The sequence below is a fragment of the Ostrea edulis genome, chromosome 2 (genome assembly GCF_947568905.1).
Source record: "Ostrea edulis chromosome 2, xbOstEdul1.1, whole genome shotgun sequence".
Lineage (NCBI taxonomy): Eukaryota > Metazoa > Mollusca > Bivalvia > Ostreida > Ostreidae > Ostrea > Ostrea edulis.
This window is the reverse complement of record NC_079165.1, coordinates 33,044,982-33,061,425: the sequence shown is the minus strand read 5'-3', so window position 1 is coordinate 33,061,425 and position 16,444 is coordinate 33,044,982. Positions and strand designations below refer to the sequence as shown.

Here is a 16,444-nt window from a genome sequence, read left to right as displayed (position 1 = left end):
AAGCTGTCTGACTTATTTCATACCAATTGTTAGGTCGTTCTTGACACACTAATTTTGACTACAGATAGCTCCGTTTACCTGATCAAGATATAGGACTCACGGCAGGTGTGACTGGTCGACAGGGGATGTTTGCTCCTTCTAGGACCTGATCCCACCTCTGGTATATCCAGGGGTCCGTGTTTACCCAACTCTCTATTTTGTATTCCCTGTAGGAGTTATGAGATTGATCATCGTTCGTTATCTTCCCCTTTCACTCATTATAAGCAAAATATGAAGCAACACATACATATTGTATATGAATCATGATGAATACCTGATGAAAAAGAATATAATCGGGAGAGAGAGCAGAAACTCGACCTAAAGATCCGTCCCTACGGTTGATAATGCTCTTCAGTATTCCTCTGTGAGCTAGCGGATCAAAACCCCTTGGCTTACGAAGATAGATGCCAATGTAATGGAACATGTGTCTATAACTGTGAATACTTCATTAATGTGTAAGGAGGTCCTCTATTCATTGGATTTAAAGAATTGTACACGGTATAGTTCATAATTCGTGAATAATTATTTATTGAACGAAGAAGTTTAAACATAATATAACACATGGAACTAATAGTTTACTACATGTAGTGTAGTAGAAGGATTAAATAAATGTTTACACACACTAATTTCTGAATTCGCTGTTTTTTGGCTTTTTGTGTTTTTCTTCTTTTATTTATTCATTGCTTCTTAGGATGACATGTCTATGCTGATCTAAGAAATGCTACCTAAACACATCCTGCATCAATTACGTTACGGGACATATACCGACAAGATCAAACAAATTCTGACCTCACAATCAACAGAGATTGGTCTTCATAAATGGTACAGTCTTTGTTTTAAATGTTTCCTTGTGTATTACCCTGATCATATTCAAATCTTCACGCCTGTATGCCTGGTGCATGGTAACCAAGAACTCGTGTATCTCATTTGAATGTTGTAAATCCTCTAATAGCCGTGTCTGACTTCTCCCATTGTTTGTCATTTGTCGCATCAGTTAAATGAACGTATTCATACTGACGTTTGGAAGGAAATCTGTGGTCCGCGGAGTATTTTCGGCTTTTGCAGACAAAGAAATTATCATTGCAGGTATTTTTTAAAATATTTTTTTTCAGATTGAAGTGTTGCTCTTGCATTTACTAAACAAATGTTAAAATAAAAATGGTAGAACATATCGAAAATGACTCCTTGGAATTCTATGCAATCTTAAATGCTTGCTGTATGTTTCTGTTGGGGAATACTATCGTTTAGGGGTGAAGTGTACCTTCGAGTTAAATTTACATTCGTCTGCTTTCCAAAACCACCATGCAAATCAAAAATAAATCATCTAAAAGTTTCAAAAATTATGCTTCTATAATTATTTAACTGCTGCTAGCTGATTATGCATTTTTCTCATTTATCATGAATATGGTTTTTCAGTGTTTATAACAGGTCATGGAAATATGCCAGTGAATGACCATGAGGGAAAAATTTCTAAATACCCAAACTCTCATTAAAATGGTCAACTTTAACGATAATTTGGGGATGACACAAAAGACAAACTTACGTTTTTAAATTCAAATTATGCTTCGAACTCGACGGAAGTGAATTTTTATGCTCCTTTAATCGGAGATTCGGAGGCTTATAGTTTTTGTAAGTTGGTTTCTTTGTCCACAAAAACTTTAACATTGGCTATAACTTTTTAGTAGATAGTTAAAGGGATTTCATATTTCACATGTGTATTCCTTGTGGCAAGATCTTTTTTTTTTGTTTTTGTTTGTTACCAAAATGTTTCATCTAGTGACCTCAACCATGGGATTTGACCTACATTTGATAAACTTTAACCTTGGTCATAACTTTGGAACGGGCAATGCTAGGGCTTTCGAATTTTATGTGTGTATTCCATGTGACTAGACATTTCGTTGGGTGCCAAAGTTTTTGATCTCTTGACATTGGGGTTGATCTACCTATGAAAAGTTTAATCCTGGTCACATCAGCCTTGCTGCCATATGGAATCATCAGTATTTTACATACACATCTTGTTCTTATATAACTTTATACCACCAGCGGTAGCCTAGTGGTTAGGGTGTTCGCTGTGCAACCTAGGAGGTCCATTATTTGTACAAGGTTTTATGAGCGTGCGAAAAGAGCTCAACTAAAATTGTCAACTTGGCCTGGGGTCGAGGCTACAGAGAGGGGTGATGCTCTATGGGTCATCAAGTGCATTTATAAATCATTGAATTTTCACTACTGACTAGCTGTATAGCTATATAATGATGATATTTAATGTAATACGGTCATTTTTATGAAGTATAGCAAACACTCTGATTGTAAGGTATGGAGTCGACTAAAATTATGTAATCTATCGCTCCTTAGTTGGGTTCGGGCCCAAGGATGGTGGTAAGATGTTCTTAACACATTTTGTTTTCTTTACTCCTGTATACATGTCAGAAAACCTGATACATAGTACTATCGAGGAGGAGTACACCAAAACTGTGAAATTAAAATTGGGCTATTGAATCAGATACCGAAAGTACATGATAATTCAAAAGTGACGTTATGACATATCATGGTAGGGTCATCAATACGGAAGTTCCGAGTTCCCCAAGAGTTATTTCCCTTTGTCAAACTCTTCCGTAAATTATGACGTAAAATATGATGACAGTGGGTACATTTGCTAATTACTATCGTTGTATTATTTCTTAAAAGGTGATATCCAGAGTTTCTGAGACCATCCTATCTGAGGGAAAAGGCAACTTTAGTGAGTTTATGAGTATTGGATAACAAAATGGCTCAAACAAATATTGTTAATTGCCATCTTTCTTTGATAAAAGCGTCACTCATGTAGAAGAGGTAACGAATAATGATTCAATAGCCAATTTGATGATCTTATTCAAACAAATTATGCTTGATATGGCCAGAATATGCATACCAGTGATTGATATAAACAAAAGTTACGCTTTCATTACATTAATCGTACGTAATCGTTATGTACAATGCCAGTCTACGATATAATGTCTACATTGTGTACCCACCATACGTCATAAAATGCGAAAGAGTTCGACAAAGGGAAATAACTTTTGGGTAACTCGGAACTTGCGTATTGCACAGAAATGACTCTTGTTTATAAAGATGGGGATATGTCATCGTAAAGGCATAGTCAAGGGGTACATTGGTCACTGGAAACAAAAGTTCGAAAGGGTCATCCTCCAAGGGTCAATATGAGATGGGTGATAAGATGTCACAAAGCAGAAAGAACTAGAAATGTGGTCATGTGACATTAAAAAGGTCTTGAAGTTTTAGATAGCGGTCTTGTGACATATCATTGATTTAGAAAGGTAATCATGTGACAAAGGTCTTCATGTTTTATATATATAGATGGTCATATGACATATGATTGGAAAGGTCTTGAGGGTTTAGATTGGTGGTCATGTGACATATCACTCGTCTGGGATTAGATAAAATAGCCCTCTTAGGAACAAAGTAGGGGTGGGGGAGTCAACGAGTGCAAAACATCAAAGTTCTTGATCGACGGGACATTGTGGATATTTAGGATTCCTAGCTGCATTTCATTGATTCTTTAGATTTCCCATTTATTTCACACCTCCGTACTAGTGTCTCTCAAGATAAATTTTTGCACGATTGCTTTGTAAAATTTCATATAATCATTTTCAAGTTACAATGTAAAAGTCACTGGTATTGGGGAAAAAATACCAAACCAAATCAAAATACCAGAGAATACCATATGGTATGTTTACTATTGTTTAGTGTTGACAACATTTGGAGTTGTTGATTCTCCGTTCCCACGCCATCTTGATCATCTGATAGAAACTATCACACCCCATACATCTAATCTCAAAAAGATATTTATCATGACACAACAATTATTACGTTGTGTTCTCTCAGAATACAAAGATTGTATGATATTGTAAGGTGCGGTGGTTCTTTTTAGCTTGAATAAGTGTGATATTGACTGACAGGTAATTTTATAATCAAATGAAAATGTATACTATGTTTGTTTTTTATGCCCCCGAGATCGAAGATCGGGGGGGGGGGGGGGGGGGCTATTGTTTTTGTCCTGTCTGTCATTCTGTAATTCTGTCATCCCGTCTGCAACTTTAACCTTGCTAATAACTTTTGAACAGTAAGTGTTAGAGCTTGGGTATTTCATATGAGTATTCCTCGTGACAAGACCATTACATGGGTACTAAACCTTTTGACCTACTTTAAAAAAATTTTGACATTGGTCATTACTTCTAAATGGTAAATATTAGAGCTTTCATATTGCACATGAGCATTTCTCGTGACAAGATCTTTCTACTTGTACCAAGATATTTGTCCTTGTGACGTTGGTCATCTTTGGAATTGACCATTATCAGGGGCATTTGTGTTTCACAAACACATCTTGGTTTGTGTTTTTTTGGTGGGTTTTTTTGTGGGTTTTTTTTTTTTTTTTTGTCTTTTTTTTAAAATCATTTTTATGACATCGAATACTTCATATTATGGGAACAGATGTAGTAGAATTATAAAAAGTCATATCTTATTTGGTAGTGTACTATCTTTGATTGAAAAAATTATCATCGAAAATCACTCGGACTTGATTATAAGATACACATTAAGCACTTCCAAATTAAAAAAAAACCCACAACTCATGTATGATCTGAAAGTCAAATTATTAGTAAAACTGTGCGTTGTGCCAAGAAGAAAAAACAAGAAATATGATAAGTGACTACAAAAAAGTCCGTACAAGGTTTTAATTATCGTATTTAGAGAATGTGTTCGACATGCGTGTAAAACAAAGTTTGGTGCTATGAAGACATGCCGGGAGATAGCAAAGAATTCCATTGGAAATTTTCAGTTCCGTAAAGTATTCGTTTGTTACCGAACAAAACCAAAGAACAAACAAACACACAAAGGAGGACAAAATGTAGAGAAGTTATTTCAAGTCATACGGTGTACCGTAAACATGAAGACTTTAATGCAATATGCATGATTACCACGGTGGGTTTTTTTAAATATAGAGTTGCGTTTCGTGAAGCACTGATTTTCATTTATTCACTCAGCATATTACGAAATTCTACAATGACAAGTGGTCTTGTTTAGGAGCCCTTATGATTATTGCTAAGATAGATGAATGAAGTTGTGTGTTATCAAGTATACAAACTCGAAAAAGTAATGTAATTGATGCTAAGTGCACTTTACCACCATTTCTAGATACAACATTTTTTGTGTTTGTTCAATTTTAAAGAATACATATCTTTATACAATAAGTTAATCATGTGTTGTAAGTTGTCAGGGTTTTCGAACAAATTCATCATATCGTTTGTATACACAAGTAAAACAAATTAATTTCTTGTATATAAAACTCCATCTACACACAAAGAAAACAACAGGCGACGAGTTTCACCTTTTATCAAGCCAGTGTTTACTGTAAAAGTATTCGCGTACAAAATTACCGTATTTTACACATCGTCGGAAACCCACGGTTGATTACGCTTCGTTCCTCTCTCCATCACCCGTGGGTCCATCCATTCCTACTCGCTCGTTCTCATGAATAAATATCAAAGAAATCGTTATGGTAATGAAACTCTTCTGTTTTTAAAGGTGGCTTCTACTTAACTTTGCTATCACAAGAATTGTGTACCAAAATTGGGCTGAAAGCGTCTTGTTGATTGGACAAATTTGCTCAGGGTATACGATGAGCGCCCAATCAAATCGCCTCATTAATTATTCATGAGAATGAGCGGGTATAGGAATGAATGAACCCACGGGTGATGGAGAGAGGAACGAAGCGTAATCAACCGTGGGCTTCCGACGATGTATTTTACACAACATATAACATTGTTATGCAAAGATTTTATATTACTAAACATTTTCCCTTGTACTCCTTAATTATGTTTTCTCTATGATTTTGTTCTATCCGCAGAATGGAAGACCGTTTGATAATCTACAAAATAACCCGTATTTTCTTACTCAAAATTTACCGTCTAAAGATTGCAAGATAAAACTTGCTTCAAAACTGAGCATCAGATAATGTATGATACTTTTTTCTTCTCTAACAACTTTAGGGAACAATTTACCGAAGCAGTTGATCATGCAAACACCCTTGTACTTGTTTGCGTCATCGTCATCACCTTTTTTTTTGAAACCACGCCTCTGGGTAACAACCGATGTCGAAAAATGGTGTTGAATAATGTACATGTTACAACGAAGAAAAACTGCCTTGCATTGTATTAATATCTCGTTTACAAGATTATCTTCAACACAACTCTTATCAGTTTTTAATTCATTGATGGCTTTTTAATTTCTTTTATACTATTTTCACCATCTAATTCTACTCCATATACTCTAGTAAAGGTTGTTAGTTTCAAATAATTTCATTCGATTTTCATCTGACTTGAAATTATCGAAAATTTTCAACATGTTTTTATTCTTCTTTTATTATTCCTTTCTACCTATAAAATACAAGGATATGGTTCCACCATGCAACCAGGTTTCAACATTGATAGATTGATGGACTCGTTCCCTCTCTTTGCATAAAGGTTATTTATCATGTACTTACTTAAAATGCGCATCAAAATGTTGCTGGACATTCACAGTGGGTCTAGCTTCTCCAATTAGCGACCGCAGGTGTCTGGCGAAGGTTATCATTAAGATGACTCAATCAAACGAAAAAGATGTTAAATTTGTTTTCAATACGGACAATTAAAGAACTCCATGGTTATTCTATGCACGGTAATTGCTCCATGGTTTGATTTTTACATGATCATGTTAGAATTATTTACTTTCTTATTTAAAGTTCTACCTATATGGTTAGACATTTACTAGTATACGGAAACTGGTAGCTGTCAGGGTTTAGAATTACGATTAATTTTAACAGGCGACCGCCACTTAATTCAACTGGTGGCCGCCACTTCATTTATACGGCGGCTGCCAATTCACAGTTTATATGGAGTAGTACTTATATTTACCAGTATTTTATCAGTTATAATTCTCCATAAATAAACTGTGATACGCAGGGGACTTTGCAACTTATATTAGAAAAACAACTCATGAAAAGATATCTTCAAATCAATATATATAAAAAAGGAATCTACACATAGTTTTTTTGTTGTTGTTGTTGTTGTTGTTGGTTTTGTCTTTTTGTTTGTTTGTTTTTTTGTTTGTTTTTTTGTTTTTTGTTTTTTTTTGTACTATGAGGTAGAGAACGATGGATGTAAGTCGTCTGCATACTCGATTTTTCAAGTTAAGCAAATTAATCCCGTGCATCCATTGTACGAACCTTTCAGAAAATCAACAAGATGTGTTTGTGAAACACAAATGCCCCCGATAATGGCCAATTCCGAAGATGACCAAGGTCACAAGGACAAATATCTTGGTACCAGTAGAAAGATCTTGTCACAAGAAATACTCATGTATAATATGAAAGCTCTAATATTTACCATTTAGAAGTTATGACCAATGTCAATTTTTTAAAAAGTAGATCAAATGTCAAGGTCAAAAGGTTTAGTATCAACGGAAAGGTCTTGTCACAAGGAATACTCATGTGAAATATCAAAAGCTCTATCACTTGCTGTTCAAAAGTTATTAACAAGGTTAAAGTTTCAGACAGAATGACAGACTTGCAGAATGACAGACAGGACAAAAACAATATCCCCCCGATCTTCGATCCCGGGGGCATAAAAACTCGCAAACAATTTGTATACACAATGTATGCATATGTGGTATACCTTTGTTAATATTCACATTTTAAAACATAATAGCTGTATAAATGTGTTGAACGTTGCTAAGTAGAAAATGGTGAACAGGAGTACTGACTTTGCACTGTCTAACATACACGTGTGCGTAGTGATGTCGTTCCTGATAAAAGCATGAATGGAGACAGGCGATATGATCTGTTATTTGGCCCTTGGTGCTTCATAACGTTTTAAATGAAATAAAATACGTTATCAATGTATGGCAGCTTTCTTAAGAGAATCTGGAGTAAATGAATACGATTTTCTTCTGCGACATGGATCTAAAAAGGAGAATAAGTTTGATAAATGGTTAGAGCAAGATAAAATATAATTGTGTACAGAATTTATTGAACCCCAATGTGTAGATCAAAGACCCTAAGATTGCTAGAACTGATAATTTTTTTTCCGGTTCACTTCACATGTACGTTCAAGGAACAAATATGGGGTAGTATCTGAAACTGAATGGGGAAATGAACACTTGGAATCAAAAGTAACTGTTGCCTCATTTCCTGATCATATATAATTATACGGCTTTGCGTAAATTAATATTTACCGTTCTTTTTACCTTTGTTAAAATTCTTTAATATATGGGGAAAAAATTACAAAAGAAGTTTCAATTTTTCTTTAAAGTATGATTTCTACTGATAAACATAATTGACAGAAAAAATGTATGCTCGGGCGGATCTTACGGGGTGGGAAATTAGCCATATGGTCTGTAGCTCCGGATCCCTTGATAATGTTTATTAATCATTTCATAGTTATGCATTTTCGGTGGATGCGTTAATTAATGTAATCAAGTTACACGTAACATCCAAAAATTCTAAACATTAAATAATGATGATTTTAAAATTTCACTTTACATATGTTGTGTAATGTAATACTACTTTAGTAATTTTTATCTTACAAGTGTAATGTAGTGGTGCTGATGTATATCAAAATATCTATATAATACATTAAAACAGTATTCTTCTTTATTGCCGGTCGGTTATACACGTTTATACAAATGTATAACGTATGTGTATATATACATGTAGCTGAAACCAAGGCAATCCAGGGCTGCGTTCAAAACCTAGAGGCTAGGTATGGTGGCTGATTTGTGCCATTACACACTTTAACGTCTTTTTGTTATTTTGAGGCAAAAAAAAAAAAAAATGTTGAATTTTGGGAATTTTACCGTATAAGTAAAAAAAAAATAACCCTTTGAATAATCATATAAGAAATACAGCACGACTTCGTGTTGTAAGGACCAGTGTGGCCACTGTTAAAACAAATAACACATTTAAAATCAAACAGCTCATCAGCTTTACATAGGAATGCATATGGGGAATTTAAATGCCAGGGTATCAAGTTTTAAGAATTCCAATTTGAAATAAGATATTTTAGAGATCTGTGTGACATTTGACGCTATTTGAGATAAATGATAACCTACCATTAAGTGTTCTTGAATAAAACTTGAATGATAAAAACCACGCTATGTGTAACATGTTTCATTAAATGAACCTGAAACAGATGTTGAAAGACTGAAATTAACATTGCCAAAATCGATTTCAACAAATAAAACAGTTCAATGTCCGCGGAAAAGAAGTGTTAGCTTAGTCCTTCAATTCTAATGTTTAGAAAATAAGCATTTTATCGCATGTACTGTATGATATATATATATTTCAAATCAGAAGGTTTCGCATGGATTACGTCCTGGGTTTGCAGATAAATTCCTTTAGAATTCCACATCACGTGTAATTAGACCATGGTCTGGTAAAGGAAAACGAAGTATTTCAGATTTAGATTTTTTTTTAAAGATTTGATTTGTAAATTGTTTGACCTTTGTCCTCATTAAGCAAGGATACGTGCTGTAACCCCCCCCCCCCCCGCCCCCTGACTGCTCTAACCCACTTATACAGACAATATGTTAACAATGAAAAAATCGGTAAAAATTAGGGTAGTATCATCGTAGACGTTAATCGTCTTTTTTTCAACTTACACTCGGGTACTTCAGTCGAAATATGTGTTGGGATCACACAAGTGTATACATGATGAATGAGTATGTCAAAATTAAATTTATCGTAATTTACTTGTAACAAAGAAAGGACTTTAGCAACTCTAAAGTCAACCTGTGTTGTCAGCATTCATTTACCTCATCAATATGTAACGTTCAAATATTTACGATTTCGAAACTTTGCAATAAACGGTTTTGTTAATTAAGGCAGTAATAAAATAAATGGCATGCAAATGAGTCTTTAACTTGTATTCAATACTCATTTTAATTAGGGGTTGATAATCGTGCAACGCTTGAAGCAGTAAACGCAGAATTATTACTATAGTTTAGCGTAATGCCCAATCTTAGATCGCTCTAAAAATTCCTTAACTCGACTCTGGTATGCTAATACTGGGTTATGCGGATTACGTTTAGCTATTGTCGAATAACAGAGGTCAATTTCGGTCAAAACGGTTGTTTCCATTTTAGGTCACATGGGTCATTGAGGAATTCAGGCTTTAGGGCGTAACAATAAGTACATGTATATGGATCATGTAGTGGAAAAGCGTTAAATTTGTATGAATTTTCGTTATATTCCTGAACACTTAGCACAAAACTAACTGCATAATTATAATGAGTTAAAGGCCTTTACCAGAGATGTGATTTTCCTGGCCCCTGGGTCAAGAGTTGAGGCCCTGTGATGGGGCCATATTGATCAGATACTAGTAGTGAAAATAAATTTGATCTTGAAAACGTTGATCTTGAAAATTTTAAAATTCAGTGTATAATAGTACCCACCCCCTGTAAACAAAGTTTCAATGTTATGTAGGAATCACCTTGTCCAATATAATTTAAATTAGACTTGTAGATCCGCTCCTCTACGATACGCTTCAATACAATAGGATACAATACGATATGATGTATTGAAGCGTATCGTAGAGGAGCGGATCTTAATTAGATTGCACCCTGTCTGTTCACATGCAAAACTTCTGTCCTTCCTGTCTACTTTGTCTCTTGTCAAGACCAAGGTCACTGATTAATACGTTAGAAATATTTGTCCAGGACATCATTTTTAACTGAGAAACAGTAGGAAAAATAAACGTTATGTACTTTTTGTCCCAAAAAATTAAGTCATTTGGTACTCAAGAGTTTGCAATATGTACACATTGCACCAAAATGCAGCTCTTCTAGAAATGTTCGGTTTTTTGTTTTTGTTTGGGGGAGGGGGGGGGCTTTTTTTGTATGGTACGGGTGACCGTTAATGTCTATGGGCCTCTTATTTCATTTTACAAATTAAATCTTACAAAATACATTTTACAAGACATTCGTAATATTCATAATAATCCACACTTTGTAATTTTGTAAATGAAGACCCTCACGAAAGAAAAGTTTGAAATAGTACCACTAGTAAGGTACATAATGAAAATTGAGTTCACTAGCATTTCAAGATTATGGAACTGATATATACTTCTATGTTTTTATTTGTATAAATCGCTTTATCAAAGTATAATTTCTCTGATAACTAATATTTTAGGTAGAAATAAACCTCTATACATATACATTGTATTTAAGACATTACAAAGAGGCTTGTACAGTATGAAGATGACTGACATTTGAAATTCGTGGTACTTGAGTTGAAATCTTTAAAAAAGTAACTACTAAGGCAACACAATGATAAAATTGTCAATCGTTTTAAATTGTCATTTACTTTGAGCTTTAAGAAAAAATACTATTATCATTTCAGGTTCCATAAAATGAATGCTATTCAGAAATGACAAAATTTCGATAGGAGAACATTTCGGTTAGACTGCCACAGCGCTGTATGCAAGATTTAAGCCGTCATGCAGGGTTCTCTTCCAGATCCAATGCTGTTAATAATAATTGTTTCGTTATTTCGTGGGATCTATTCACAATCCTGTAAGTAAAATTTTTGAAATGTTTGAGAAAATATTATTATGTTTTGTATGTGGTGAGTAAGATATAACTTAATTGTTTTCAGAAAAAAAGGTCACACAATAAAAATTCATTTGTTATGAAGTATCAGTTGAAATTATGAAAACAATCATGACATGCAAATCGTAAATGGGTTTATTTTCTCTCTCACGAGCAGCCCTGCCAGGCAACCCAATCCTCGGCCTTGTTGACTCAACGAACGAGGGCGATACGGTGACCTTGACTTGTACGTCTTATGGAGGCAATCCACTACCTACTGTCCGGTGGTATAAAAATACACTACTGGTGGATGCAGGAAGTAGTCCAAATGGAAACGGAGACGGCGTGTATACATTTGGATCCACCACTGCGACTTACAACAACTACACTTTCCAAGTGTCAAGGTCGGATAATTCTGTGTCCTATATCTGCAAGGTCAACAGTTCTTCGTTATCAAGTGAACTTGCACGATCCCTGAATATAGAAGTATACGGTAATTGACAGTCTTTTTTAAACACGTGTTTTATTTTTGGTTGATTTTTCGATGAAAATAAAGTCTTTAGTGTTTAATGATTTTCCTTCATAGTCCCCGCTGGTAGTCCCGTCCTCGCTGGACCCGTTCCAGCAGCAACAACAGCACTTGATGTCGGTAGAACTTATAATTATACCTGTCTTGCCAGTAATGGATACCCAGTCGCAAATATCAACTGGAAATTGGGTACCTCGGTCGAAAACTCTCTAGATCTGCAACAGGGAGTGTCGGGAAGAACGATTCGAGTGTCCGAGAGCACAGTCACCAATGCGGATAGTACTCTGACCAAGAGTAGTTTACTTAGTTGGGTTCCTATCGCTGATGACAACGGAAAGATTCTGTTCTGTGTAACGACTCAGAATTCAGCATCAGGTGGAACCATTACAAAAACAGCCAGTTCAGCTATCTTTGTACAGCGTAAGATCATTTCATCCAAATACTTGCATATAATAAACACATTTGTTTTTTTACATTTAGTCGGGACATTATGAACACCTGTAAACATCTTTTTTAAAGAAATCCCCATTGTGCAGATCATGAATAGTAGTTACACCGTTGAAGTTGGCCAGACGGTGCGTTTGGGTTGTGAAGTTCAGACAGCATTGCCACCAGCAACAAACGTCTACTGGAGTAGACTGATCAATGGCGTCTACAACAGGATAGCAATTGATAATGTGCGGTTTTTCGGGTCCACTACTAGTAATGCTAACTTAACCATTACCAATGTTGTACTCAGTGACGCTACAAGCTACCAGTGTTCCGCAACTAACACCGCGGGAACAGGCAACAGTGGTGCCACCACACTGATTGTGACCGGAAGTGAGTATTAGTTGACCTTTGACTTGTACATATATAATAATACATAAAATATGGTAATTTGATTTCTTACCTTGCATGAGATATCTATATTGTTTTTATGTCTCACACACTACTAACCTTGCGCTATGCGTGATGAAATGTAACATGTACCCTTTACACTGAACATGAAATCTTCCTGTCATTGCTCTGGGGAAGATTCAGTTCTGTGTAGAGGGTTATCGGGACTTAATGATGTGCTTGGGTTACTGACCGTTACTGGTACACATTCATCTACCGCTCATCTCGCTATTGCACGATCCTCCTTCACCATGTTGGAAATACCTTGAGTAATCCATGATTTTTTTTCAGGAGATTGTATACATGTACATGTAGTTGTTTTGTTTTGTTTTCTGCAGCAGTGTGAGTATAAATAACATATCATGCAATACTGCTGTACAGAAAATTTCAAATGATGTGGTGCAAATGTTTTCTTTCTCGAAAACTTTAAACATTTTACTCTAAGATTTTCCAGGTTTTTTCGTAGTCTTTTGCAGCTTTGTGTGTCAAGGGTTGAATCTTCGAAACCAATAAAGGTAAATATCATAGTATATCTTTCTATTATCATACCTCATATTGCATATAAGATGTCATAAAATAACTAATCAGGTTGTCTAATTTCACAGAGGACTGCGAATGGTTGACTCGCATAACATTCGAACAACGTTAGCACTTTTAAAAACTCTAATGCATAATTTTCATGTAAAATAAATGATATATAGTATTTGAGCGTATTTTCAATCTTCAATTTCTAATTTGGTCTTCTTCCCTAACTCAGTTTTATATATTTTAGACCTCGAAACCTCTCATCTATCCAAAGCTATAGGTCATCGGTCTAGATCCGAACTTTCTCTGGAAAATGCCAGGCATTCGCACGTGCTCTGAAAAATGCTGGCTTGTGATTGGTCGGTCGATTTATTTAAGCCTCTTCATTGTCACAAAATCCCAGAGGTAGTAGTAGCTTTATTTAAAAACATTTCATAATATGATTGTACATAAAAATCCTCCCCGTCTGATTAGGCCTATATAGATAACCAGGTAAATGTAAACGTGTAGTCTCTTTATAATAAACAATTTTGTTGTATTTGCGTTTGGGGCAAAGAATCAAATTATGATTATAGTTCGGATCCCCCAAAACACAAAATAGGACAATCGTATGAGACCCCAAGTTATAGTGGGAAATACAAAACAGGGTTGTTCTTTCCATCCATCGATCTCTACCTTTCAATCTATTCTCTTTAAAGAAATTGGACAGGCACTTCTCTAAAGAGAATACTTTTCCCTTCCTATCTACGGTCCTACTAAAATTTAGTTACCGACTTTATTTTAAAACTGAATAAACCGTTGCTGATCCTGCAAAGTGAGCAGCGGGGTGCTCGGTCTGTGCGAGATACATTGTGATCGGGCTCGGGATGACGTAAATAGATATTCAGGCGCTGAAACACAAAAAGTAGCTTACACAGGCGTCAGTACTCTCGCCAGTCTTGGGTCGAAGTAGGCCCTGTGTACAGTAGAGCATTATATTCCCAGCAGTTCTTAACCATGAATGTGAAATGTCAAAGAAGTGTTTCAAGGAACCATGAATAGAGAGTCCAAAGAATGCCCCATACTAAAAGTATAAATACACGTATCAACACTTCGCCGCAAGTTACGTCCCTTTGCGGGGTCAGCCAAAGGTCAATCGGTGAAAAACCCAGTTTTCCTTCTTTACCTTACCAAATGTAAGATGTTATTACTTTGAATTTTAGCCAATTACCAAGTTTTCATACAAGTTAATGGGTTGCCCCAATCTGGGGCATATTGTAGTTGACTGCAATTGATGGAAAAATAACAGATGTTAAAGCTACAGATAGGAAAATTACAAAGGCCAACGTAGGGAAATACGATTTTTATCCGGGAGATGGCGGACAAGGGACGTAACTTTCGCGAAGTGTTGATACGTGTATTGGATCACAGGGACCTGTCACGAAATATTTGCATTCTTTTATATATGACCCTTCTCTATTTAAGGGTCATATATAAAAGAATGCAAATATTTCGTGACAGGCCCCTGTGATTGGATAAAGAACATCAAATGATTGCTACCTGTACCAAAAATTTAGATAGTAATAATGTGACTCCTTAGATTAGAATGTTTATTAACTGTAAATTAGAGTTGCACCTAAGTACTTTGTCATGTAGTTGTATCGTCGTTGTCTATTGTTTACAGTTTAAATAGTGGATGTATTTTATACATTTTACATTTGCCACCGATAAGTTCCTCGATAGGGCAGAAACTATACCTCCCTCTTTCACGGTCCCACTAATCGGAGAACTATAGTTAGAATGATCTGACTGTATCTCGGGACATGACCTCACCACCAGGTCTGTAGGGCATTATCATATTATTGATGGAACATTCTGTCTAAGAGAACTCTAGAAACCCTTGGGATTTTTAGTTATCAAAAGTGTGTAGACTGTTTAACTGCATTGGTTATTGATGATAATGCTAATGTATTCAAACTAACAAATTTCCATCTATATATAAATAACCTATTTCATTCAGTTTGTGGAAGAAATGCTTTCCCTTTGCCGCTCCATAATTTCCAGGCCTGTATTGTATATATAAAATCAGGATCTGTCCAACATTGCAATTTGTCAAGATTTTAAAAAATTTCTCATGTCCAAAATAAACAAATATGACAAATAATTCTAGTAAATGTGAATTATCATGAAATTTTCAGTTTCTTATGTTAATATTAGATTGGGATTGAGATTACAGAGTTCTCTTGTTTAGTAGGACCCCTTCTCCCCTCACATGATATGATAGATACTTTGATACATTGTCAGATGACAATGCGCCTATTTTTCATATGCATATAGGGATATAAAAGCATGGGCTAATTTTGCATATTGCCAATTATGTAAAAGTTACACTCTGCTTTCACTGTTTTTATGCCCCTGTCAAACAAGCAGGAATTTATTTTTTAGTCTTGCCATGTATTTATAAAGTTTTCATGTCAAGGTGAAAAGTTTGTAAATAAAAGGTCATTTAAGTGTTAAATCCACCTGCCGGGTATATGTCAGATTTTTTTTAAGAATTGACAACCACACATTTTATTTCTCAAAAATCGCTGAGAATCTGAATTTCTAAATTAAACTAGAAAGTTGCGTGTGTAAAGTTTGGCATGCTACTCAATTACACATTAAGTCAACTGTTGTTTTTTAAGGTACATGTACTACTAATCAAAGGAATGTGTATCGAACTAAACAAAAAAATCTAAGTCAAACAAAACCATAATGAACTGTCTCAGCCTTAGTCCATGACAAAATAAAAAAGGTTGATAGGTTTGTTACAGATTTTCTACAGAAATAGGTTGGACTGATCAAGCCCATAGACAATGAGTTGAAGCTGTGCCATCA

General features: G+C 35.2%; 1 protein-coding gene across 2 annotated transcripts; it reads left to right on the top strand.

The window, feature by feature from the left end:
• Window positions 1-823: 823 nt before the first annotated feature.
• LOC125679881 (vascular cell adhesion protein 1-like) lies at window positions 824-13,578 on the top strand. Of its 2 annotated transcripts, XM_056153779.1 has the most exons (5): window positions 824-1,125; window positions 11,468-11,640; window positions 11,834-12,148; window positions 12,242-12,604; window positions 12,704-13,578. In XM_056153779.1, the coding sequence occupies exons 2-5, from the start codon at window positions 11,565-11,567 to the stop codon at window positions 13,015-13,017; spliced, it is 1,068 nt and encodes a 355-aa protein (XP_056009754.1). In that variant the 5' UTR covers window positions 824-1,125; window positions 11,468-11,564; the 3' UTR covers window positions 13,018-13,578. The 2 variants fall into 2 exon arrangements, with proteins under 2 accessions (XP_056009754.1, XP_048775294.1); XM_048919337.2 differs by lacking the exon at window positions 824-1,125 and having other exon boundaries at window positions 11,463-11,640.
• Window positions 13,579-16,444: the final 2,866 nt, after the last annotated feature.

Excerpts from the sequence above, each read along its gene's own strand:
- LOC125679881 (XM_056153779.1), top strand. The coding sequence starts at position 11,565 with ATGCAGGGTTCTCTTCCAGATCCAATGCTGTTAATAATAATTGTTTCG. Across the intron at positions 11,641-11,833 it reads TGGGATCTATTCACAATCCT|CCCTGCCAGGCAACCCAATC; the intron begins GTAAGTAAAATT and ends TCTCACGAGCAG. Across the intron at positions 12,605-12,703 it reads TTCAGCTATCTTTGTACAGC|AAATCCCCATTGTGCAGATC; the intron begins GTAAGATCATTT and ends TCTTTTTTAAAG.